The 26,376-nt window shown below is 43.1% G+C and overlaps 1 protein-coding gene across 2 annotated transcripts in view; it reads left to right on the forward strand.

The window, feature by feature from the left end:
• Positions 1-24,202, forward strand: part of LOC118789900 (homeobox protein Meis1-like) — a 65,523-nt gene extending 41,321 nt beyond the window's left edge. Inside the window, exons 9-13 of one of the 2 annotated variants that reach the window (XM_036546630.1) lie at positions 5,919-5,995; positions 16,443-16,501; positions 17,521-17,610; positions 18,143-18,239; positions 22,819-22,899. In XM_036546630.1, the coding sequence (XP_036402523.1) occupies positions 5,919-5,995; positions 16,443-16,501; positions 17,521-17,610; positions 18,143-18,201 (285 nt within the window). In that variant the 3' untranslated portion in view covers positions 18,202-18,239; positions 22,819-22,899. Of the gene's footprint in view, positions 1-5,918; positions 5,996-16,442; positions 16,502-17,520; positions 17,611-18,142; positions 18,240-22,818 lie in introns of both variants that reach the window. The other variant, XM_036546629.1, reaches the window with a different exon arrangement.
• The last annotated feature ends 2,174 nt before the right edge of the window (positions 24,203-26,376 follow it).

Genomic DNA, 26,376 nt, shown 5'->3' on the forward strand with positions numbered 1-26,376 from the left:
GCTTTGTGTTGATTTAGTATCTTGTGAACTTCACAGAGCCTCCTATGCGAGAGGCACTTGGGCTGTGTGTTTCTAGGAGGAGGGAGGTAGTACATGTTCCTGATGGGACATCTTAAACTGTGGCCTGCAGTTGTTATTCTCCTGTCTGTGAGATCTTATACTTTTGTTGTTTTTCATCTGAGTGCTGGAAGCTGAGGAAGTCACTGGGTAACCACAGCTCAGATTCGTTTTCTGTCTCTTTTTTTTTTTTCAGAAACACATTTTCTTGTTTTCCTACTAAGGACAGTGCCACCTATACTACAGTGATTTTGAAATGCTCTTAAGAATTTACTCTCAAAATGACACTTAGGAGCTTGCTGTCTGTCCTGTCATTTTAGTACTGGAGTCCTTTTTACTCTGACAGCAGCAGGCTTTTTTTGTGCATGGTACAGCGCATCACTATCTTTGTGACTAAGACAACAGCTGCTTGTACAGTGGAATGATGAGTTCTTATCCAAATATTTAAGGAAACCTCCCCCTTCCCTGCCTAAAGTTAGGATAGCTCTGGGGCAAGTGTGAGTACATCTGGAAAAAAGGCTAGAAGAACTGGTGGTAAACAGAGTGTTAATTCGAGCAGGGAAGGAGTAGGAGGGACAGTAAACTTCAGTTTTAATCCTGTTTATTTAGGAGCCATACCAAAAAAGATTGATTTTACTTCAGCGAGGGGAGGGGGGGGGGGGGGTCCACCATACTCCCATGCTAACACGAATGGCTCCCGGAACAAGCTGGGGGCTGCCGGGTTTCCATGGGGATTAGCGGGACAGCGCGCAGAGGTCAGCAGCAGGAGACCGAACTGAAACGAGCGCGCACGTGCTCGCGGAGCGGGGGAAAACACAAGGGAAGCGTGGGAGAGGCAGTTCTGGGAAATGAGTGTGGAAGCCATTTCCCTACCTTCACGTGGGGAGTCACGGGCACGACTCCAGGGACCGTGCACTTTTAGCGGACCTTGATGAGTATTAAACACATAATATCTGCAATCAAAGGGAAGCATTGTTTAACAGACAGAAAAATGTCAGATGCCCTCTAAATTCAACCACAGCGTCCGATATCCAAGATGTGATTTTCTCCTTTATCTTTTTGTGGCTGTGGGAATAATTCAGGCACCATGCCTCATGCCTCTAATCTTGTGTCTTTCTGTCCGCAAATCTTCTCCAGGAAAGAAAGTAAGCAGTGTCTCCTACACACCCTCATTTTGCTAAGTTAATCTTGTGTGGAAAGACTTTTAAATTTGAATCACACAGGATACGGAAAAATGTTCCTTTAAATAGAAAAACTGTAATAACACTAAAGCTGATAATTAACATGGTGGGGATAGGCGGTAGGGGAGATTGTAATTAAGCAGTTAAATAGGACGCAGAAAGAGATGTCCGCATCGTTTTGCAGGGTATGTGTTCATCCCAGGGCTGAGGCTACGGTGTACAGAGCTGGAGCTTACTTGTGGAGGTGGTAAGACAAAGGAATAAACAGGATGAATGAAACTTCCAAAACAATTCTTCCTTCAGGCCAGCTGAGCAGGCTAGTGCTGGGGCGATAAGGAGGCCAGCTAGAGATCCTCCAGCCATCTCCTGCCCCACAACCAGAGCTCCAGTTCACCCTAAATCCAGCTCCATTATGATATAATTCCCCAACAACTGACAAGTGGGTATCTCTGGGTTCAGGCAGTACTGCAGATAAAAGGGAAGCACACTAGTAGCTCAGGTAGGTTGTTGTGTCAGTGCACGAGTGCTGGTCAGAGCTCCATGTCTTTGCTGATGTGGGATAGAGGGAGGGAAAGGGGGCCTCTGTGCTCTGCACTTATCTCAGTGATAGGCCCTCGACCCACTGCTCCTCCTCACCAGGCTGTCTGAGGCGGGCAGGGAGGATGGCTTGGCCCGGAGAGAATGTTATTGATGCTCTGTTACACACACACAGATAAGATAGATAGGGAAAAAAATTAGTATATCGCTTTCTTGGCATCCACAAATGCAGACTAGGGTGGAAATTTTGATGAAAGGCGTAGTACATTTGGACAAGACATATCATTAAGATGGGGGGGTGGGGGGCAGAGAAATTTTCCATCTGCTCTTTTTAAGTAGTTTTTGCATTCTTACAAAGCATCTTGGGAGCCTGAGAAAACACTTCTCACCCAGTGGCGCTGCCAGGAGAATCTGTAATGCAAACTTTTTCTCAGACGACAATAACATCTTTGCTTATACCTTATAAAATGAAAAAAATCTAAATCACAGTGGCTCTTCATTTTTTCAAATCACAGACAAGATCCTTTTTAAGTCTTGTTTTCAGGAATGCTTTTGATATTTTGAAACATGGCCGTGGTGTAAAATTGAAGGTGCTTGTAGGATGTTGTGAATGGATCTTTGGCCCCAGCATGCATTGAGTGTCTGGAGAGCATAAAGTGTGCCTCGGTGTGCCATTGTGAGAAGCAGTGAAACACAATAATTCAAGAGGGAAATCTAATAGAGCAGGGCTCAATGAGGAACCCTGTTTCACAATCAGCACTCACACACAGCAGGGCCCGTGTGTAATCACTGTTAAATGAAACTTGTTATTGGATTGCGTACCCTTCTGAACCAGCGAAGGGAGGCAGCTGGCTGCTCCTCGCCGCACTCGGGCCTTCTGGGATTTGTGACTCAGCCACGGGGAGATTCCTCCCCCCCCCTGCTGCTGCCAGGTGTGGTTACCTAGGAGTTGTTATGGAAACAAAGGTGAGGCACTGCAGAGGAGACAGAGCCTGACTGAACAGGGACTTCTGTCTGCTGAGGTCAGATAAAGATGGGAACTTTGAGCCACCCGCTAATTGCATGTTAGAAATCCTGTGCTGACGTGGGGTTTCCTCTGGGGTCAGACCGGGAACCCTTTGCCGGTTAAAGAAGCTGCCCTCAGTACCATATGTAACAAGCGGGTGGGCCAGGATCAAATCCCAACCCTGAAATTAGCACAGAGGTTTGTTTTTGTTGGTGATTTTTTGAAGTTCTGGTGTCCCGGGCAAATTCCCAGGCTGTGTGGAATTTTGGAAAAAACCCTTGTCATTGCCTTCGTTTGGTACCCCCCCTGGCCAGGGAACCATTTTCCCTGTCTGCATCTCTTCTTGCCATACCGCCAGCTCCTTCTGAGAGAGCAGTGGGTTGGCCAGCTAAGATCGTTCGCTAGCTCATTGATTGCTTGCAAATAATTAAGGTTAAAACAGATAATGGTTTGAGGCTGGTCTGTGCAACACACATGAGTGCGCAAAATCATCCATTACAGCGCAGGGCTGAAACACACTACCGAGCGCCTTTGTGATGGGGGTGGAGGAAATTGCTCTGATAATGTGTGCCCGATAAGTGAAATGCTTGTTAAATATTTAAGCAGCATCCAGCTTGTTAGTACAGATTTGCCAGCGAGAAAGAGAGCACTGTGCAGACTTGGCCTGGGTGAAGTGACTGGGCTAACGCTCACCCGGGCCAAAAGGAATCAGCGGCTGGCTACAAATGACTCCACTCAAACTAGGCAGGGGAGGTAAGGGTGATAAGAGAAGGAAATCATTCCGAGAACTAGTTTTGGCAAGAGGAGGGGAAAACCAGCTGGGAAGTTGCGGGACGGGACTGTGGCACTGTGACGCCAAGCAGCGCGTCCAGCGCTGGGGGCTTGGAGTCTGTGTGTGGATTGGCCACAGAGCGGAGCAGCCACTGTAGAGTTACACTACCCTCTGCATGGTGTGCCAGCCCTCACTCAGGGGGCCTCTTCTCTCTCAGTGCTCCACTCGCTTATATATTCATCTAGCCGAGTATCTGTAGTCAGTGCTAAGACACTGCTCTCATGCGCTCGAGTTACATTTCTTTTTGACCCCCCGAGTAAATTGCGAGAAAGAGGGAGCCACACATCTCCGCGACGCTTAAAGGGAGATGAAAACTAATTGCATGAAGTCATGGCGTTCATGTGATTAGAACAATTATATTTGTTTCAGAAACAGTCTGAAATGCTCCAAGCCAACTGTCAGAGCATTAGGGCATCAGATGACTCCAAATAAACGCTGCCCTAGGAATGTTGTTTTCTCACATTTTTAGGCAGTCATTTTCCCCTTACACAGGCTTCATTATTGCAGTTTGATAAAATTACCCCCGCGCACAGTGAACAGAAAAGGCCTCAGCCGCGGGAAGTGACTGGATAGAGGCAAAACATTTCTGCTCAAAGTAGCTGGAGGCGACACTGCAATTAGAACTTTCTGCATGAAATTAGACACAGTTTGTTCCAATTACCTACAATCAGATCACATGAAAATGACAGAGAATGGTAGGGGAAAAAATGTACTCTTTTTTTTTCTGCGATTCCCAGTAAATAAACTTGGAGCGGAAAACATTAAAGACATTCCGCTTTAATATGCCGGCAAAGGAAAAGAATGGTGGCGCCCATTCATTTCTGTATGTGTGTTCATTTATTTATTATAAACCTGTGCTCTCATTTTGCCTTCTGCATTTTGCAACAGTCTGCTGTATTGAAAGGGTGATTTTCAAAGGCTCGTTCAGGTGTTTTGAATTGTTGGTAGCAATACGGTGTTCTGCTCTTTAGAAGAGAATCCTGTATAAAAAAATAGGGTACTGTTTCTTTATGTTTCCACATTGTCCTCTTGAAGACAGGGTTGACAGATAGCCGAGCACAGAAATGTTCTAAAGGTTTCAAATGACATTTTCATGGAGCTTTCTAATCAAACTGGATTCCAGGCTACTACACAAAGCAGCACACAGGCATGTAATGCTTCACTCTGCGGGGTTTTATCCTTGTGTTTCCACATGGATTTCCACATAGCTGCCCTGGTGTGCTCTGATACACTGGCCCAGTGGTGGGACTGATGACTCCACATCTCTAACCCCCCACTTTAAAGTCCCTGCTGCTAATCCTTGGCTTCCTTGGTGAGGTAATGGTTTTATTGTAGGGGGGCTCAAACTGACTCTGCCAACGGGGGTGGACCAGTGACCCATTTTGCCAGGACCTGAGGGGCACGGCAGGTTTTTATTGTATTTGTGTAACACGATAAAAAAGCCGCGCGTATAAACAGGCTGGGTGGATTGTGTGGCTGCTGGGCCCTTCAGGTTGTGCCACATATGCCACTAGGCTCAGGTAGAGAGATGCGTCCCGTTCAGCTCCCTGTCTACGTCTTACTAAACCTCACTTAAATACTTTTCCGTCTCTCCAGGAGTCGTAGTGCAATTGCTGTGGTGTTCTGCTTATGAAGAGCACATGGTCTGAGAAAGCGAAGCTCTGAGCTGGCGCTGGTCACTCCTACTGCCAGTATGTGCAAAAGCAAAGATTTTATTTCACAGGATTCAGTGTTTCGGTTGTTTGTAGAGCTTGCCGAAGTATGCCCTGCTGGTGAAATAATGGCAGTAGCCTAAAAGAAACACAAAGTCTTATGTGAGAGCAGCAGATCTTGCAGATGAATGATGAAGAGCCAGGTGATCTTTCTGAAGAAAAAAATTACTTTAAATCAGCTTTCTGTATTCCATGTAACATAGCCTTGAATATGGCCTCTCCATCATTTATTCCCAGCCCTTGCTGCAAAAGGAGCCCATCTAGAATAAATTCGAGTGAAGCTGTACAGCACGGCATCCTAATTAATGTAGCTGTTTCTACACTTCACTTAACTTTATAATTGGCTTGCCTTTTTGCTGCCATTAATTACACGATTTCATATCCCATTAATGACTCTAAGAAAGAGACACAAGACACACCTTGCCTTTTGCACTAATTAACAGCTGCTTTCTGACTCCCCCACTGGAAGGCATGAACACTGTTTTTCCCTCTTACTTCACAGAGCACATGGGGACATTTTAACAAATCTATTCATTAATGGATTTATTTACATGTTTGCTCATTTCCTCTTGTTTTTTTTCATTTCTTTTTAGCATCCTTACCCCTCAGAAGAACAGAAGAAGCAGTTGGCTCAAGATACAGGACTTACCATACTACAAGTGAATAACTGGTAGGTCATTTGTACTTTTGTGTTTACATGCAATCAATACCTTCCCCTCTGGCAACCAGTCTCTAATGATTTGAATTAATACAACTCCCGCCCCCTGCACCACCTCTCCCCCCTCCCATTGCTCTCCCACTTACTGCCTGATCTCCCTTCAGATCAATTCCCCCAAAAGGGAGATCGCCTGTAGGATTTTTCCAGTGGCAGAGGATGCAAGCTTTATTTATACAAATATGAAGTCCCATATAATTAAGCTTCCCCTGAAAAAAAAAATCTCTTCAGATGACTTCACTTCCATCCCAGCTTGCAAAAACACTTTTATGGCAAGGCATCAGGCTGTGAATCTGTGTCTAATTAGTGTTTTTTTATTTATGTCCCACTGTGAAAACGCTGTAAAGTTAGGCTTAGGAACCTTTTGCCCCTGCACTTGGTGCTCTGACACTTGTGTTATCAGAGATGGCTATCACGTTATACCCGCTGTTAATGGGCATGGCTAATTAACGACCCGAAAGCTGCAGATGGGTTCTGGAGCCGGGGAGAGCCCGGTTCTTTTGATGTTCAGAGTTGTAAAATGCTCGGCGGCACATTTCTCCTCTGCAAGGGTGCCGGCACAGACATGAAAGTTTCTCCCTCCCCACACACCCACTCTCTGTTCTCATTCAATAAGTGTCAGAGATTAATATTGCTAAGGCTCTGATTACATGCCCTAATCCATTTTGCTGAATAAATTGTGCCTTGATGTAGGCATCACCTGCATTAACAAACCCAGCCCGGCTACGGAGACCAGGGGCCAAAAGGGAGAGATCTCAGATATACTAAAGCCCATTACAGAAAATGTAATTTCTGTCAACATAATCCTGGGCTTTGTTCAATTTGGTACCTTGGAGACGACCGGCTGCTTACAATACATTTGCCTTTGGAGGATTAATTTACAAAAGTGCCCTATCTGTGGGATACAGCCGGAGCAACACCAGGGAATCTTGTTGGGGTTATCAATTTCTGTGACCTCACAGCTACCCATGGGAGATCAATTTTTTCAGCTGTGTTATGCAGGGTTGTGAAGGCAGGCCACAGACAGTCACATTATCTCGTTGCTTTTTTTTCTCCCCTCTGTTTATTTATATATTTATTTTCATTTGAAACTTTGTTAATGGAATGATGTCTGTGCTTCACCAGAAGAGGCCTGCCAGAGAGGCAGAGTGTGATTTCTGCTGAGGCTCAGCTCCACTTGCTAATCTAAGGAGTATTAGCTGTTAAACCGTGCATGCTGGGATTTCTCTGCCTCTTTGTAGATTGTATGTGTGTGATTTTGAGTGTGGGTGTGTGGGTGTGTGTGTGAGAGGGTAACTGTGTGAGAAAGAGAGGGAGAGAGAGAGGGAGAGACAGCACATATTAGGGGTTAGAGAAGGGGATCTGCCGTTTCATAGGCCTGTTGTTGCATTTGGTCAGAAGCCCATGATTGGGTGTCTCCATGGCAACCCCTGGTGATGTTACCTCCTGACCCACTAATCTTAAGAGGCAATTTCCATGGCTGTGATTCTGTTTATCAGGCTAGTCAAAGCACCTGGACTAACTTTCAACCTGGCACAAAAATAAAAAGACACTAAATACTCTAGAATAACTAAAATAAAAATACTTGGTGTTTTATGAAGAGTGAACACCTCTTTTAAAACCTCAACACCAAATTTCAAATTCATTTCAAATGTTAAAAGAGAAATATGTTTGTTTAATTTCATATTTGATCAAATGTACATGTACATTTTAACTAAGCAGCTGTGTATTAATATTTCAAGGGAGAATTCCTGTAAATTCTGAGTGGAAACATATTTGAAACCTGCAATATACAACCTATTAAATCAAAACAAAACAGTTTGTAAAAGACTCTCTCCCCAATAGTTGTTAACACACATGTACATTTTCATTATTGATGAGAAGCGTCTGTAAATCACTGTGGTGGAGATTAAATCAGAAATGCTAAAGGGCAGACCGGGTGCAGATCACTCATGAATTATTGGCAGGAACACAGCATAAGGGAATGCCTGAAATGTGTATTTATATGTATAAAATGCAGACTTGCCCACACGCATGCACACACACACCCACAGCACAGACACACACACACACACACACACACACACACACACACACACACATTCCACGTAACCCAGCAATGGGGCGGAGGCAGGGGGCTTCTGGTGGCCAGGCGTCAGGCCTGGGATGAAAAGGGGGAGGGTCTGTTTTGGGCTGCTGTGGTCTGTTTCAACTGGCAAGCTTGAAAGAGCGAGGGAGAGAAATGGAGTGAGAGACACAGGGAGAGAGAGCAAGAGAGAGAGGGGGAGAGAGAGCAGCTAAAGGATTTGTAACAGTTTGTATTGTGCCAGCTCTAGTAACTTGCAGTTCCTGTTTACATTACATTTATTTTATCAAATATATCTATCTATATATATATATATATATATATATATATATATATATATATATATATATATAAACATGTTTTTCAGGACGCTGGTGGTCAATGGTTCTGGTTTGTACTGTGAATGTAGTGAACCTGTGATGCATATTTGAAGTTCTTTGTTCACTCAGCTTTGCAGATGCTTATTTTGTTGTCTTGATTTACTGTTTTCCCCTCTCAGCCAAGATACTGTCATCATCATTTCTACCCTCCAGCTACTTGACAGCCATATGCTGCATTTTGAATGTTAAGCTTTTCGTTTGCATTGTTTTGGTAAAATTCAGCAAAATGTATACTTTTTAAAAATGATATCCTTGTGTTTTTCTTCTGTCTCAGTGGGTTATAAGGGCAGCATTAGCTCTGGGCACGAGAAATCAAAGAAAGCGCTCTAACGGGTTGTAACAGGTGATGTTGGGAGCATCCTCTTAACTTCCTAGACCTGAGAGACCAGTGACCACCACCTGGTCAAGATGAAGCAGATTGTTTTGGTAAACAGAGAGTAGTCACTCCATCAATGAAGGATATCAGTGGGTAAACAAAACCCCTGACAGAAATGCATGGGTCGACACAGAGAGGGGCTTGGAGTTCGACAATAAGAGACAATTCTGAGAACGCTCCATAAAGTGCGGCGATCGAAAATCAATGGAGGGGGTCATTGGGTTTCACGTATTGTCCATTCCGCCCTTCCTGATGGAATTTAATAATACCCTTAAAGACGGTGTTTAAACCTCTGGGATGGATTGTTTTGTCAATAAGGCAGCTTTTATGAAAGTCTTAAAAGCAGGAAGAGTGGCGTGTCAGGCGATCGGCGGGGCTACTTTAGAAAAAAAAAAACCAGTATCCGCAGAAAAACGACAGATCCTGTTTCTTAGCTTTCTCAGTTGCGGCACATGAGAAAAAATGCAAAGAGAGAAGAATGGCTGGATGACTGGCATGCTTCACTCGGATGACTGACAGGCGGCTCCTTGTAGAGAGCAGTTTAAACTGGTTTGTGAAAAGCTGAGGATTTCGGCACAGCGCATAACACCGCATGGTGTCCGACAGGATTCTTTAGCTAAATGCCTCCCATCAAGGACTGGACCCTGTGGCCCTGAGTTACATTAATCTGGTGGAATGATGATGCACCCACCCTTTTGCTCAGGAATCATGACACAGAGCTTTGCTGTTGTGTTTCAGTGTGTGAGAGTGAATTCTTCTCTTAAAAAAAAGATGCTTCAGGCTACAGGGTACTCCCTTCTGATGCATGGGTGGGTCAGAGATAAAGTGTTATCAGAGTTGGGGGGGGGGGGTGTTTGGTGAATGGAGAATTCAGCTGCTTGCTGGGCGTGACCCTGACCCATAATGCTTTGCCAGTTTGTTGGAGGATGCCTGGCCGCAGTCAGCGCCCATGCACAGCCATTATGCAGCCTCTCTGTCAAGGTGCTTTAGCGTGAATCTGCCTGACCTTTAAACAAAATATCCTCTCACCCTGAGGTTACAGAAGCAAACAAAAGAGATATTTAGACAACACTACCAGAAGAGGGGTGATGGGTGGGGATTGGTGGAGGAGAAGGGGGGGGGTCCTCTGCTCTTTTACTTTCCTTCAGCAATTTCGGAAAAAGATATGTCATTAAAATGGAAACAGATTGGCTGTTATATTTACAGTTTATTTCATTGCATGCCTGGTTTCGGCCTGTTCTTGTCAACGTTTTTCTAGAGTGTTTGCTGACAATTTTGCCTTTCTGGAATTTCACTGCTTGCACAGACCTGATCCCACCTATAGTGTGTCAACAGCTGAGAAACTGGAGTGCTGTATGTGTGTGTGTCTGTGTGTGTGTGTGTGTGTGTGTGTGTGTGTGTGTGTGTGTGTGTAAGGGGGGGGGGGCATTTTGGGTGTGTGTGTTTCAGTGAAATCTTCAGTGAAGGCGTCTGTTATAATATGTGAAAAATGTGTGTTTGTCTGAGTTTTATTGTGGGGTGTGTGTGTGGGGAGTTGTGTGAGAGTGTAAATAAGGTTGAGTGTAATGACTATGTGCATGTTTGCTTAAGTGAACATGTTTACGAGTATGAAAACATTTCAGTAAATTGTGTGCAAGTGCATGTTGGAGTGTGTGTCTGTGTGCGGTCATGTGTGTGTGCGCATTTGTGTGTCAGCGAATGCATGAATCCTAACATGTCTGTGAAAGAGGGTGTGTGTGGAGTCTGTGAACCATAGATGGTTGTCCTTAAACCTCTGCCTCTCTCTCGCCTCACAAAGAGCCTCAGGCTCAGGCTACATATTTCTCTACTTCTCTCTCCCTCTCCTCTCTCTCTCTCTCTCTCTCTCCCTTTCTCTCCCCTCCCTACTGGAGGAATTCAAAACATGAAAGGCTAAGGGCCCATGTGCAGCATTACATTTGATGATAATGACTTAAATTATACTGCTAACAATAATAACAACAGTATGCTGAGGTACACAGCACAACAAGTACGGTAGGGTCTGGTCATAACCTGAAGTTTCAGCATTTAAACAGAGGCGGTGATGAGGTAAGCAGGCTGCTGAGGAACTGTTTTACCCTTGATTAGTGACCATTCTTCTGGCCAGTTAAACTGGCCTGGCTTTTGCTGTTTGAGGTTAAATGTTAATGATGCAGCTTTATGGCAAATGAATTAGCTGGTTATTCGGGGCTAGACATACACAGCTTGTGTTTACATCAATCTTGTAACATGCGGACAAAGAGAAAATGAGGCCTTCAAGAGGGTCAGCTAATAAAAATGAGGGACGGCTGGGTTAGATAGGAGGTTATTTCTTGTTTACATATACTGTAAATTCAAACAAGAATGTACCGCAACATTTCCATGATTGTAGTAATGTGTAATGTGAATACTGTCCAGTCGGTCACCATTTGAGCTCTACCCTCCTGCCCCTCTGTGTGCTCTGTGAATTTTGCGCAGTTACTGTGCAGTTTGCACAGTTACTGCGCAGCTGCGCAGACAACCTCTGTGACCAGTATTCCATTAGCAATTGGCCAGGGCTCGAATAGGCGGCATGAAGCTGAATCTCTGCTTATTCAGGGCTCTGAGTGAAGCCTTGTGAGGTTTCCACGGTTGTGTTTGTGGAGTGGGCAGTACCATCTCTGTCAGTGATGTATTGCGGCCTGGCCTGGTGTGTAGGGGTGGAGGAACAGTGGACCTGAAGGAAACGCTGCCAAACATGATCTCATAACCGCTCGCTGCAGGAGAGCTCAAGCCTTCACCCTATACCTCGGCACACGACCCTCTCTAACCAGCAGGTATGGCGAGTCACAACATCGAACGACATTCGGCATCTCATATGATCAGTCAACACGATCAAAATCCAGACAGATCAAAATAAACGATATGTTTTTCTTCACAAACTGTTGCTTTAGTTGCCCTGACTGAGGAGTCATTGAGGAGATTGGATGACTGTCTGGGGCTGTGTAGGTGTGGTTATGGAAAGTACAGGATGCTGTCTGCTGGGAGTCCCTCTCTCAGGCCGCAGAGCTGGAATCACTGCCTGCTAACCAGGCTTGTTTTCTTGGAGCATGGCCTCGGCCCCCGATGGCCGCCTCACTCTTTAAAGTCAACTTCAGGGGGGGACTTCACAGCTCAGTTAATGGAATCGCTTCATTCCGTTTGGTGAGAGGAGCTGTAGGGGGGCGGTGATGTAGTGGTGGCCTACTGTGCGTCAGCAGTGCTACATGCTGCTATCGGGATCAGGGTGACCCCTTGTGGTTCTTGCCAAGCGCCCCTTTGATTTAACGGTTTTCTTTAGGTCTCAATATCAGCGTAATTTTACAGGTAGTGCCCCCGTAATGTTTGAGGGAATTAAGGCTGACTCACTCCTGTTGCTTTTAGCACCAGGGAGCTGCTCTTTCTGACTGGGTAGGATGAATATGACAAGTGTTTCAGGCAAGTACTACTTCTCAGAGAAATACAACACTAGCTTTAGTGTGTGTGTATGTGTGTGTGTGTAGGTGTGTGTGCATGCCTGCAAGTATGTGTGTGCGTGTGCGTGTGTATGTGTGTGTGTGTGTGCGGGTGTGTGTGCCTGCCTGCTGGTGTGTGCACACGCGTGTGTGTGTGTGTGTGTGTGTATGTGTTTGAATGTGTGTGTGCATCTATGTGTGTGTTAGGGGTGTTTAGCAGTATTGGAATTTAATTCACAGAGTGAAAAAGGTATAAACAGTACTGTTCTGTGATGTGTGCTGTAGTGGCAGTGCTTTGATTTGAACTGATCGAAGGCTGATGGGATTTAGGCAACGGACCAGAGAATGTGTAGAGCACTGTCCGGTGCGCTTGTGGCTTTTGTCCGTGACTGTACCAGGTTAATTCCATGTGAATTTAATTGAAATGAAATGTCCCAAGGCAAAAGGGGTAAAAGTGAGCTTGTGGAACAGGCCGCTGATGAGCATTGACAGTACTTGGTCGAATCACCTTGTTTTTGTTAGCTGTTTGTTGTGAAGAATTGGAATAAATCATAGTGTGTGCAAATATGTCCATAATCCCCAAATTTACTGTCTGAAATAATTCATTTAAAAATAATTCTATTTATTTTAAAAATCCGTTAAAGAGCTTGAAACTGGTGTAGAATGATATTTGTACATCACTGTATCTCACCTTGGTACATTCATTACAGCTAAACATCATGGACCTGCATAAGGAGTGTGGGCCTCAGCATGTATACTATTGTAAGAACTAGTCCATGCAATGTTTCCATACACTGTATATATAGGACACAAGCATGGCTGGTGTACGTAATAGTTTGTTTGAGATACTGGCAAACGGTCTTGCGGGCAACTTCGACTTTTTCTGTGGCATGAGGCAGTGCACTGATTAGGTGGTGGAGAGGGGATGTAAATGGAATTTTCAGTGCAAACAGCTGGGCTAGTTTATTTAAACACATCCACTGCTGCCTGACTGACCTATGGTTGACACACAGAGGGAGGAGGAGTGTGGATGAAATTTTATGACTTTGAGCTGCAGACAAAGACGATGCACTTCTTTATGAATTTTCCCTGAAGGCATGTCAACATGTGATTGAATAGTAGAATACCTAATTACTGAAGTGAAATAGATCTCGGGTTGGGGGAAGGATAATAAAGTTCCTTGGAATGAGTTGTTATGAAGGGAAATGGTGTGGAGTGTGACCGTGATTGGTGTTTTTTTTTGGGGGGGGGAGTGGTTAGTGATGAATAATTGTAACAGAGTGTTCATGAAAAATCGATATTACCAAATCATAGCAGAATGATTGCCGCATTATAACTGATAACTTATACAACATACATTGCTCTAATTCAATTACTATTATATATTTTCAACGAATTCAACTGACAACCTGAGAACATGATGTTAAAAAATGAACTATGCCAATGTCCAGCCTTTTAACATAAAAAAAGACATTGTTAAGAAGTTAGACATTGGCATACTTAATTTGTGTGTGTGAAAGTATCAGTAGCAGCTCGTTATCCAAAAGGCCCATTACATTGTTAACTGTGCAGAAAGCCAACACAAGACCCTCCCCATTAATGTGTGCTGTAACAAGTGAATGTATGAATTTACTTGTGCAATATGTGTGTGTGTGTGTGTATGCTTGCTGTAATGGATGGAGAATTTAGAGATGGTAGAGACAGAGAAAGCAGTCCTGAGGAGATGGACAGATGTATATGCATTTTACATCGACATGCTGAAGGTAACCTTTTGTATCTCCAGCCTGCATCTTCCCAGCAATAGTTATTAAATTATTCCCTAATTGGTCACGCAACAAAGGCAGCTGATGAAAAAGCTGATTTCTTGGTTTTAATTGGCCATTTCACATGCTGTTTGTGGTACACCTGTGTGCGTAATTAGAGAGGGACATTACCGTGGCGCTGGCAGACCTGACTGCAATCAGTTACACACTTAAAAAGGAAGTGCTTTCTTGTACTTGAGGCAGAGTGGGTATGCTGGATAAAATGCACTTGGAAACTTGCTGCAAGTAGGGGGGAAATTGTTTGCCTCTTTTGTACTTGCTTGGTGTTTTAAGTGGTCTTAATGTAATCATTTTTTAAGAAAGTTTTTTTTTTTCTTTATCTCTTTAGCCTGACCCTTACAAGAGCCACCAGTGGCATTTTACTCAAAAATACTCCCCCTATTTTCAAAAGCCAGCAGAATAGTTGGGTCCATTGTGTGGCAATGGGAAGTCGACACTGAACAGGCCATAAATGCGATCCAATGGCGCACAGAGGTCGCTAAAAGGTGAACTTTTGCTCCTAATGGAGGATGCAGATTTAGCTCGCCACATGGGTCTCCACTGCCTTTGACTGCCTTCTAAACTGGCAGAGCCGGGGTGTCCGCCTGACTCACAGAACAGAGCACGGCCATTCTTTCTTTTTTCCTCACACTCCTTCAACCCCCCCCCTCTTCCATCCCCCCCACCCCAGGCATTGTGTAGCGCTTGTCTTTTGTTCAAGACTTAGAGCATCTGGCCTTAGATATGGTGAAGATTGGGGGAAGAGGCTAGCCATACTATTTTGCAGAGCTTGGCCGCTTCCAAGATTTAAAAAAAAAAAAAAAAGAGTGAAAAATCCAAATGGAAGAGGTCACGAGCAAGACAACACTGACCCTCTGCTGACCCCAGCCTTAGATCGAGTCAAGAAACGAGAGCAATAAAAGGAATGCCTAGCCTGAGACTCCCCCAGCAGCATGAGCTAGTGGTGATAAAACTCCAGACATTCCCTCATTTGATGGTGTGCTGCCATGTCAGTACATTCTTTTACTGTTTAAAAAAGGAAAAAAAAAGTAAACTTTTTCAAAGGTAATGGTGGGCATTTCACTGTAATATTAGAGATAGCGGGAGAAGGAAGAAAAAAATGATGTAGTGTGTAAAAGAAAAAGGAAAAGAAACTAATTTAAAACTGAGAGAACTAATTAAGAGAGTTAGTACAAGCCCATGTGAACATCTCTTTTTCGGTTTTATTTTATTCTCTTTTTCTTTCCTTCTTTGTCACTCCCTCCCTACCAAACCAGCCTCCCCCATCCATGCTTTTTTCAGCCTGAAAGGAGTAGTGTGGCTATTGTTTCCTGAAAAGTCTACTAATTCCCCCTCAAAAGATGAATTGGAAATATCCAACCATGGTAAAAGCAGGAGGACATAAATCAAGTTGGAACCCCTGAGGTTGCACTACCAGGGGTCAGGAGAGGTCACGGGGGTTGCTTCAGAATGTTTTGGGCAGAGCAAGACCAGAGTGGCTTTCGGCTGGGGGGTTGGGGGTTGGGGGGTCAAAAGCTATGGATGGATGCCAAATATGTAGATTTCAGGAGCACATGCATATGCAGTGATGCATGCATGCATGTCCATCAGCCCCATGTTCTCAGTTATCTTGAGAGTCATCGCAAATATGCATTGTCACAGTTCCCCCACTCTGAATTCTTAGAAAAAAAAACAAAACAGGAATGTTTTGGTTTACCTGCAAAAATGCTCTCCATTCCCACTGCCGCGTTGTCATGAAAAGTTGAATACCAGAAAATAAACCAGCTTCACAACAAGATGACAGCCTGCCATCAAAAGATGACTGGTGTTTCAAACATGTAGAAAGATTGGGTGTTCACAAAGATTCCAGTAATCCCCTTGTGTTTGTTTTACCATGGAGGCAAATGTTAAAGCCGCACAAGTTTCTACAGGCCGTGTCGTCTGCAAGTTTGGCATGCGTGTTTTAAGAGTTTGTTATGATGTGATTTCAGTTGTGACACTCCCAGCCATTTCTTGCAATCCAAAGTCTGAAAGAGAGTTGAGGCCTTCCTGCTGTTTATGGGAGAATGCAGAGAGGTATCAGTGCATTTCTAGGGGTGCAGTACTAGTAGGCAAGGCAAATGCTGAAATGTGGACTCATTCCATTTTTTCTTAAATCCAACTTCTCAACACACATAAGCACATACACAGACCTACACACACACACAAAGACAATTTATCCACAAGCTCCTGCGTTGAGTGGCTGTTAAAATTTACCGTGTGTTGTTGTTGTCTCCTCCTTTTTTCAGGTTCATTAACGCAAGACGGAGAATAGTGCAACCCATGATAGACCAGTCCAATCGAGCAGGCAAGTCCCCCATAGTAACTGTATTCAAGTCCCGCAGGCGAAAGCCCTCCTCAGGCCATGCACCGGGATGTCCTCTGCCTGGTAAATAAGCTGTGAAACTGGATGCCGGGAGTGACTGACCACTAAAATCCTTCAATTAACCAAAAAACTAACGGTCTTGAGTCCGTCAAAGTTTAATTCAGGTTTGAGGAAATTCAATTAAAAAAAAAAAACAACTGAAAATGTAACCGTGGAGATTTCAGCCTTGAAATACCTCAGATATTTTCTCCATGTTTTTGTCTAAAACAAAACTGAACTGAACAAATGAAGAATGAACCAAACAAAACAGAAGAAATTAGGAATTTAATGCGGGTTTTGTGAATTGTTTTGCTCTCTGGCTTCTCGGCACTATTTGCAGTGATGAGCCTTCCTTGGTGCATGGCTTGTTGTGGACTGCTGTAAACTTTATTACCTATAATAAGGGTCAGAGGTCAGGGTTGGGTGAGGGACTCAGTAAAGCTCAGAAGGCATTCACAGAGGTGGAACTTGTGTTGCTTGGACAACCCCAAAACGCTTGTATGTGTTAGATATAAGTAAGCAAGCTTATGCCTGTGACATCAGGGTAGCAAAAATACATTCTTATCTCTGGGTTAATGGCTAAGGTGAACATTTTTTCAATTTTTTTTCTTGCCAGCATTAACTACTCTGTATTTTTTTTCTGTCCTATTATTTTGTTTTCTGACTGCTACATAAGCAGAAATTTCAGAACAAATTGAAAATGTAATCACATTTTCAAAATGTAATGGTTCTCAGGACTTCATGCGAGGATTTTAGCCCACTAGTTGACTCAGATGGAATATGTAATGTCATGTATGACCATGACCATGACCTTTTCATAAGATGATAACGTGAGAAGAAGAAAAACGTCATAGAGACAAAAGCATTGACCTTTGTGAACAGAAGCAATGATCTTGCTCCAGAAATCGGAACTTAATTAAAACACTAATTAACGACTGTCGCACGACCCCGCCCTTTTCCAGTAAGTCAAGGAGCGCCCTATAATCCAGATGGTCAGCCGATGGGAGGGTTCGTCATGGACGGCCAGCAGCACATGGGAATCAGACCACCTGGTAAGACCTTGGCTTGTCCCACTTTCTACTCCCTCCCACCCACCCACCAACCCCCCAGCCCCCCAGCCCCAACACTGCCAGCCTCCCAGGGTAGCCTGGGTGGGGGGGGGGTTCACTCTCACAAAGTTGCCCAGGTGTAGTCCGTCACATTACATCCCTTGCACAGCTCCCGCTCTCTCACATACTCGCAATTAATCTCAGCCCAGCGCTCTCTCTCTCTCTTTCTCTCTCTCTCTTTCTCTCTCCCTCTCTCTTTCTTGCTGTCCACACTGTTCTTAAACCTCTCTGCCGGGCTGCTGGTCACTGTCAGGAGCTAACGCCACTCTCCCTTGAGGTCACTGGGTCTGACAGGAGCGCTGATCTACTCTCCTCTGTGGTCTGGGTCCTTCCTGTTTTATTATTTATTTGGAAGTCCTCCCCTTCCTCTGCTCTCCCTCCGTCAGTGTGGCGCTGTGTTTTGGCTCTCTGTCTTTCCCTCCCTATTGGTCTTCTCATCTTCTGGCGTTCTTCTTGCATTTTTATCTCCCTCTAGGGCCTATGAGTGGAATGGGCATGAATATGGGCATGGAAGGGCAGTGGCACTACATGTAACCTTCTTCTAGTTTACCAATCGCAAAGCAAAGGGGGAAGTAAGTACAAACAGGGTTACACACAATTTTGTCAGTGTTGTATTCAGTATTGTAGAGGGGGGGGGGGCACATGTGTTCGTTTTTTTGTTGTTTTTACTCTGTTTTCCAGTGTGTGGTCTCATTTTGTTTATAAGAATATTAGTCCCATCCATGGCCTTGTGATTGTTCTCTTCTTTGCCGCTATTGATTTTCCATCTTTTCTCAAAAAAAAAAAAAATTGACATCTTGCTTAGGTGATGAATCTCTAAGCCTTGCAACAGAGACATGCCACTGTGCGTGTAGACCCTTGGCTGCTTCATGTACATGTACTGACCACACAAAACAATACCAGTCATATCTGAGAAACAGGGTGGGAGTGGGCAGAGGGGGAGGAGAGAGAGGAGAGAAGGAGGAGGGAGGGTGGCTTAAGAAAAAGGCGAAAGGGGCGGGTGGGGGGGGGGGGGGGGGGAGGTTGGGGTGGCAGTACAGAGGGGGGGTGGTGGGATGTTGCCTTGGCAACAGACTGATTGGCAAAATGTAAGCAGTCCGCAGCAGTGCAGGGAGAGGAAAGAGCATATCCCTAAAGTGACATAAATCTGTCTTACTGCAGTTGATGCATGAGTTACATTAATGCACTAACCTGCGAGACAACATTAAAAGCCAGCAGACTAACCCTGGGCAAAATGCACGCCTGTATGTACTTTCAAATCTGACCGGTGTCATACAGAATGTTTTGCCAGACCTATTGATCTCAACTTCAGTCTCCCATCATTCTCTGTCCGGCATAATAGGATTACTTATGGCGAAAGGAAGAAAAATAAACTAGTGCAAAATAGAGGTTTGCACAGCAGGGTATGCAGCTTAGTCCAGGCTAATTGACTATATCCAAATTAAATATGCCATCACTTGCAGTGTGACAAATTGATTTGACTTATTCAGTATACAAAAATAGATATCATTAATGTAGCCTCCTACAGAATACTCAACACAGCAAGCTTTGCAGGAATATCCTAGAATCTTTTCCCTCACCTTCCATGGCAAAATAAGGCATGTTTCCTATAGTCCATCATTTTTCTCTCCCCCTTGGTTTTAAAACAGTGTTACCATTTATGAAGCTGTGGGTGAGCTGTGTGTAAATACATGCATGCATGTATATAAACATCTATGGTGACACCCTCCATCCAAACGCCCTTGTTCCAGCAGCTGTGCCAGTTCCCAGAAGACTGTGGAAAACCTGCCTTAAACCGTCTCAATTTGCTTGCTGAATTCTGTAATTGGGCCACACATGGAATCTGAGATGAGATGAGGAAGCGAGAGAGAGAGAGACAGAGAGAGAGAGAGAGAGAGAGACAGAGAGAGAGAGAGAGAGAGAGAGGGGGCTGAGAGAAAAGGAGAGAGGGAAAGGACAAGGATGACAGAAAAACCGCTGCAGTTGAAAATGCATCTGCTTTACGGCTTCATCATTGAAATTTCCCAGACTGGCTAATTTAAATATTGTTCCTTTGGTTTCTAGGTCAATTAAATGTAAGTGATGTGTTATATTCTTCATGACCAATTAAATTAATAGGTTATTACAAAAAAATGTTATCTTATTTGATTAAGGACTGAGGGTACATTATATTTTATAAGCAATTTTCATTAGTTGGGAAATTTTCCTCAAGGCAAGATTAAACAGCTATTTGCAGGACTTGGTCCCAAGACCTGAAATGAAGGTGTTCCTCACAGTCACACTGCAACATTACTTAAACCAACGCCAATTAAACCTACTTAGTAGGAGCGTTATGCTTTCAACCCTTGACGATTATGGAGCTTATAGCTCTTGGAAACAATACACCTGTCAGTTTCGATAAACCTCAGTAACCCATGCAGAAGAGTGAGGCCCTTTGCTAACAGAGAGAGAGAGAGAGTTACTGTTTTATGATGATTTTCCCCTCCTTTGTTCTTTCTTTTCTCAGCAAAATTATCCAAGGTTGAACAAAATTGCAGTAATATTTTTTTTTTATTCAATAGAAAATCCCAGTTGAAGAATTCATTATGTGCGTGAAGATTGTTTCCTTTCCGCTTTCTTAACGTTGTCGGTATGCTTTGGTGAAGTTGCTCAGCGGCCCTGCAGTGCCTGGCACCACTGCAGACCTTTGTCTGAGAAATCATTCTTCCTGTTATTACACACCAGTTTGTTAAACTTGTGCAGATTCTCATTTCACTTTATGTACTCTTTTATGAAACTAAAATAAAAATTTATGGACTCTTGGGCATCTATATTATCAGTACAGACATCTCCTGTTGATGGAGTACTCCGATATCTCTAAAATGTGGTAGGCCAGTAAGTTGACATTTTGCATGTCAAAAATAATATATGCTTTCTAGAGCCCAGGGCATAATAACATTTTTGGAAATCATACGTGAGTGTACTGTGAGTGTGCTTGTCATGTAATAGGATAAACTTGTGTTCTCCCATAGCCCCATCCACTTCTGCACAATATGTGTCATTTGCTTTGCCAATAATTTCTTGTTGCCACTGTGTCCTTTCTCCATGGATCCACTGCTGCCTTGTTTTCAGAGGAGAACTGGAAAGACTGCACTTACGTATGTGGATCAGTTGACGCAGTGAATGGAATGAGATAGCCAGCTAATTTAAAGATTAGTGAACCTATAACATATCTGTGCATCATCAATAAATAGCAAAAACAACAAAAAACAAGCGGTGTTGCTGTTAACAGTAGAAATAGTTGCTGGAATGGTACATTGTTGAAGAGTAATTTTTTATACACTGTCGCTACTTCACAGTTTGGCTCATGAAACCTACACTCTGTGTGATTCTACCAAAACTGCACTGACATTATAGATAGTGACTCATAGCTCATGGGTACTCATGAGTGTAACTAATGTAGTTTCTATACATCTAAATCCAAGAAGAGTTAGGCGCTTACAATTTTGGTGCGCATGTACAGAATTTAAGCAATAATCGTTTCAAGTTCTAATTTGAGCCTGCATCTAGGCTGAAATCTGTGTGTTATAGTTGTAACTGTTTATTTATTTTTGTGTAATCAATCTTGCTTACTTGAAATAACGTATGAATGTTGTACCACTCTGCTAAAACTGGAGCTCATATTAATTCACATGTAATAAACAAACATGAGTTGTTAATGGATGTGCGTAAGTTTAAAAAAAAAAAAAAGGTGATCGCTTCAAACTCTTGTTTGAAGACCGACTGTCACGCAGGTCCCTTTGTTACTGTCTTAGTGGCCCTCTGCTCCATTATGTTTATGACACACGCGTGGGGAGATGTGTCAGCTCTCAGATGACGGCCTTTGGATGCTCTCAGCCTTCCACTTTGCTTGAACACAATAGTTCTGCTTCTCCACCGCAGCCCGAGTAACAGCTACACACCTTTTGTATTGTGCTTAAAAAAAAATGTTCAGTGAGATAAGTGCTGCAAAACACAGGTTGAAAAGATGGATTCATTTACCTCATTTTTCATCGGTTGTATGGTCTCTCATTGTATAGAGCACAAGTTGTACTCTATACTACAAATGAGTGTGCTTTACCTAAGCTGGCCTAAGGTAACACAAGATAACCAGCCTGCTTAAAACACTGAATTGTTACATACATACATTTCAAATTTCTGGAAACTCTAACAAGCTTTTCAGAGTTTCAGATACTATGCGCTAGCAGTTTAAATTCCATTTTTTAATTGTTCAGAACTTGCTCGTATAACGATAATAAAAACAGATGATTACATATTACACATAGCACAGTAGTGGGAGCAGTTACATCACTGAGTGGACTCTGCAGAATTGTACAGGTTTTTTTCATTAAAACGTTAATGATAGATATTATTTCAGCTGACTTTGGAAGCTTGTTTTCTCTCTGGTTTTCTTTCTCTATTGCTGTAATCTTCAGCTTATCACCCAGCCTGCATGTGTGACTGAGCAAGAAAAAACAGTAGTGAGGTTACACAAGGTGCCTACACTGATAATGACTATTTTGTATACCATTTGTGGGACTTAATATAGTTCAGCTATTTGGCCTGTTTTCGTGATTTCTGATGTTTCTTGGTTTCTGGTGCAAGGAGTTTTATTAAAGAGTGATACGGACTAGCCTGAAGTTGCAGGAGTCATACTTAAATGTGAGAAATGGAATACAATGTACACATGGCCGGCCAAGTGACCAGAGTGATTCTTGCCAGTTTGTTGTTGTGGCTTATGGACGATTCCCAACCTGACCTGCAGTTCACCAGAAGAGTGGCCTTTGTGAGGCCTTGGCCAGAATGTCTTCTTAATAGCACCCATGTTTCCTGATTGGGGACAGTCCTATCTCAGATTTTTTTAACCTGTTACTTTTACAGCAGTAATACAATTCTATCAATAAATCAAGTAAAAAAAAAAGGTTTTATTCACATTATTTTTATAGCCGTTTGTAATAGCATCACACGGGATGTCGATACTGCACAGTAAAGAAGAGTTATTGCAATAACATTAACATTTGATAACATATTCTATAATAAACTTGAGACTGGGCGGACATTGACCAGCTGTGGTGCTTTGATTATAATAACTCTGCAGTGTTAGTGAAACTCCTTTCTGACCTGTCTCCTCAGGACTGCAGGGCATGCCAGGGGATTACCTGTCTCATGGCGGTCCGATGGGCATGACTATGGGACAGCCGAGCTACAGCCCCGCCCAGATGCCCCCCCACTCCGCTCAGCTGAGACACGGGCCTCCCATGCGTTCCTACATTCCTGGACACCCCCATCACCCAGCAATGTTGATGCATGGTGGACCACCCCACCCTGCCATGCCCATGTCAGCGTCCAGTCCCCCGATGCTCAGCCCAGGAGACCCCACCATGGGCGGACAGGCCATGGACATCCACGCTCAATAGTTTACGGATTCTTTCATTTTATTACAACAATCAGAGACACTAAACAAAAAAAACAAAAAAACACATTGGTTTTCCCGGTGCTATGCGACATGTACCGACTTCATGCAGAGACTCAGGAGCTCCATTCTGGGCAACAGATTTGGACCAAGGCTAGGCCAATGTCTGTATTCCCTGGGACACTTTCACACAGCAAGTGCCCTGTAAACAAAAATAAAATGAGAGAGTGAGAGAGAGAGAGAGAAAGACAGTGAGAGAGAGAGCGAGAGAGAGAGAGAGAGCGAGAGAAAGAAATTATAACTATATCAACTCCTGTTTGGTGGGGGGAGGAGGACATGCTGTATACTGTTGTAAAATTATGTCGGACTCTCGTGAGAACTGAGAATTAATTATTGTAAAGGCTATCGTATTGTTCTGCATATTATGTTGTTTCTAATAGATTTTTTTAAAAAGGATGTGAATTTTTTTTTCTTTCCACACTATGTGTGTGCCATTTATGTAGACTTTGACCTCCTCCCTGAATCATCTTACCTAAACAAACAAAAGAAAACAAAGTGAATAAAACCAATCATTCAATCATCCAATCAGTTAGATTACTTCTCCTGTCAATGACAGAAAGGGCTTATGTGGGATTTTAGGGCATTAGACAACTCTGCCAGGTGAAAACCCCAGGCCTGCCCCAGGATTTCATCCATATTCTGAATCTCTGTAGACTGAGGCTTACATCTTGAATCCCTAAATTCATTTACTGTCCATATCTGAATTGGCCTTACCAGATGAACAGTGGGATGGATGGAAGAGGCTGCAGTCATCCATGCTGATTAATCAGCGGTTGCAGGAGGTATTATAGGACCGTTAGGAAGCAATGTAGAAAACTCAAAAGTGTGTGTACTTCCAAAGTGTCACCTCCATGGACCCATCTTGCATTGCAACAACAGCAGAAGTTGCAGTGTGGTTTGTTTACCCCCAAATGCAACCAAGGCCCATATTCAACGTAATGGCAATGTGCTTTTTTCTTGTTGAGTGTCTAATTTAAGCGCTAGATTTTTTTTTTCATCTCTTACATGTTTTCTTTTTTGTCAATTTCACAATTTCAGTGACTGCTGAATTGTGTAAGAAATGAAAAAAGTTTACAGCTGCTTAAATTTGCAACTGAAATTTAAGGACAAAGTGCAATGCATATGCATTAAATCTGGGCTTAAATTAATAGACTCATTTTTTGTCTGAGTTGTACACCAGTCATAAAATGTCTTTTACATGGTTCCATCTTGGAGAGTTTATGTATACGTTGTAAATAAATAAATTTTTTGTGCAAAAAATAAGACTGGAAAAAACACAATCTGCAATTTTACTTTTTTAAAAGTATTTGATTGGAGTTTCTATGCATGAGATATCTATCTCTACATGAGATAAGTCTGAATTTTTGTTGTGGTTAAAGAAATACCTGTGGATTTTCTTCTTTCCATTATGTAAAAGTTTACATTTGATGCAACCCAAAGGTTGAGACCTAATTTTCAATACCAAATTTATGTTACCCTTTGTCATAACTGTAATAATTTATGTAGACCTCACTTAATTGAATTTATTGAAAGAAAAGTTCAAATCACACTGTGATTTGATTAAATCACTGTCCTGATATCACCCAAGTTTATGTTCCCAAAAAGCAACTTTTTGTGTATGTCATGCTAATACATGTATACATTCACATATACCACTACTTACATATGGGATATAAAGGCACTGCTGTAATTTCTGATGCACAGAAGAGGGCTTAAGTAGCTTTATAGAAGAGGCAAGAGACGACAAATGTTTTGTGATCATAAACTTTTATATGGTCAGTGAACAACTGAAAAGTTGAGTAGCGTTGAGAATTCAATTCTGATGTGTGGACTGCTAGAATATGTGTGCTGACCTTCTGGATTCTGGTAACAGAAAATAACTGTGAGCTGTCCAATGCAATATAGGCATAAAATGATGTCCATTTTACATGCTAACGTATTTTGTAAGAACATAACACATTTTACATCTTGGGTGGAACCGACGGTTTGAACAACCGCAATGACCCACTTTCAAAGAGGCGTGAAGTCAATAGTTCACTGACTTCAACAGCGTTGTACGTGCTTGTAGGCCTATATGTAAACGAGTGCCAGTTTTAAAACGCTCTGCTGTTTACCCTGGTACAGATTTACAGAACGTAATTGTTTCTTTATTTGGTAGCGGTATTGATGTTAATACGGCAATTTGAATTGAACTCCCGAGGAAGAACTACGGACTAACTCCTAGATTGACTCCAAATGCATTGTTTGACTCGTAAATAAATGCAAATGGTAATTTTAGTACATTCAGTTTGACGACTTCACCCACCGCCCAAACTAATTAAAAGTGTGTCTCTTTTAGAAAGTAATACTTACATTTGTTTCCAAGGCAAAGGTAGCAGAAATGTTGATTGCATCCACGGGTAAGTAGTTAAGGAGAAATGCGTAGGCCTGCCCTGTTCGTATTCTGTACGGTCATATTCACTGAGTTACTTGTTGAATTTGGCGATTGCAGCTTCCGAAAAACTCAAAATGGTCGTGTTACCACACGCATACGCATATTTCAGCGTTAATCTTTTCTTTTGCCAGTGAGAGCTGGAAACGCTGATGAGGAGGCGAGGAAAGGTAAGCCACCGAGAGATATCCCCGCTGGGCCTCCAGGGCTTGCTCGAGGACGAGGACTTGAGTTAAGAAATCTGGGCCCGTAAGATCCCTGCTTCTGACCACTATTGACGATAGCGACTGTAAAACTAATAAACATAACAGCAAATTTCTGTCTTGTCTTGCGACATTACACTACGTTTGTTGTCATAATATACAAGCCATACCAGGCCGTAACACAGTGTCGCAGGCACATGACAGAAGAAAGTTTTAAACTTGGCCTATGTTTTGATTACCATAAACATTATATGTTAGGGTGAGAATTAAGTCAATCTTAGTATCCACGTTTAATAAACGCACCAAATATGTTATGCGGCATTACCCTACATTCCAGAACATTTTCTAAACTGTATTTTTCACCACTCCCCCCTCTTCCTGGGCATGGGCTAATGCGCAACAAATGCGTATATGATGTTGGAATTTTCTTGGACGGAGTACGGGGGCCGAATAGAGGAGGGGTGCAGTCCGGATACAAATAGGGAATTATCCCTCGTTTAGCATTAAAATTCATTTAGATAAAATTGCCACAAACATTTAAATGGGAAGATTAGTTCCCCATCACGCCTTATTGCGTCCAGTCA

Source organism: Megalops cyprinoides, chromosome 15, assembly GCF_013368585.1.
Source record: "Megalops cyprinoides isolate fMegCyp1 chromosome 15, fMegCyp1.pri, whole genome shotgun sequence".
In the NCBI taxonomy this organism is placed as follows: domain Eukaryota; kingdom Metazoa; phylum Chordata; class Actinopteri; order Elopiformes; family Megalopidae; genus Megalops; species Megalops cyprinoides.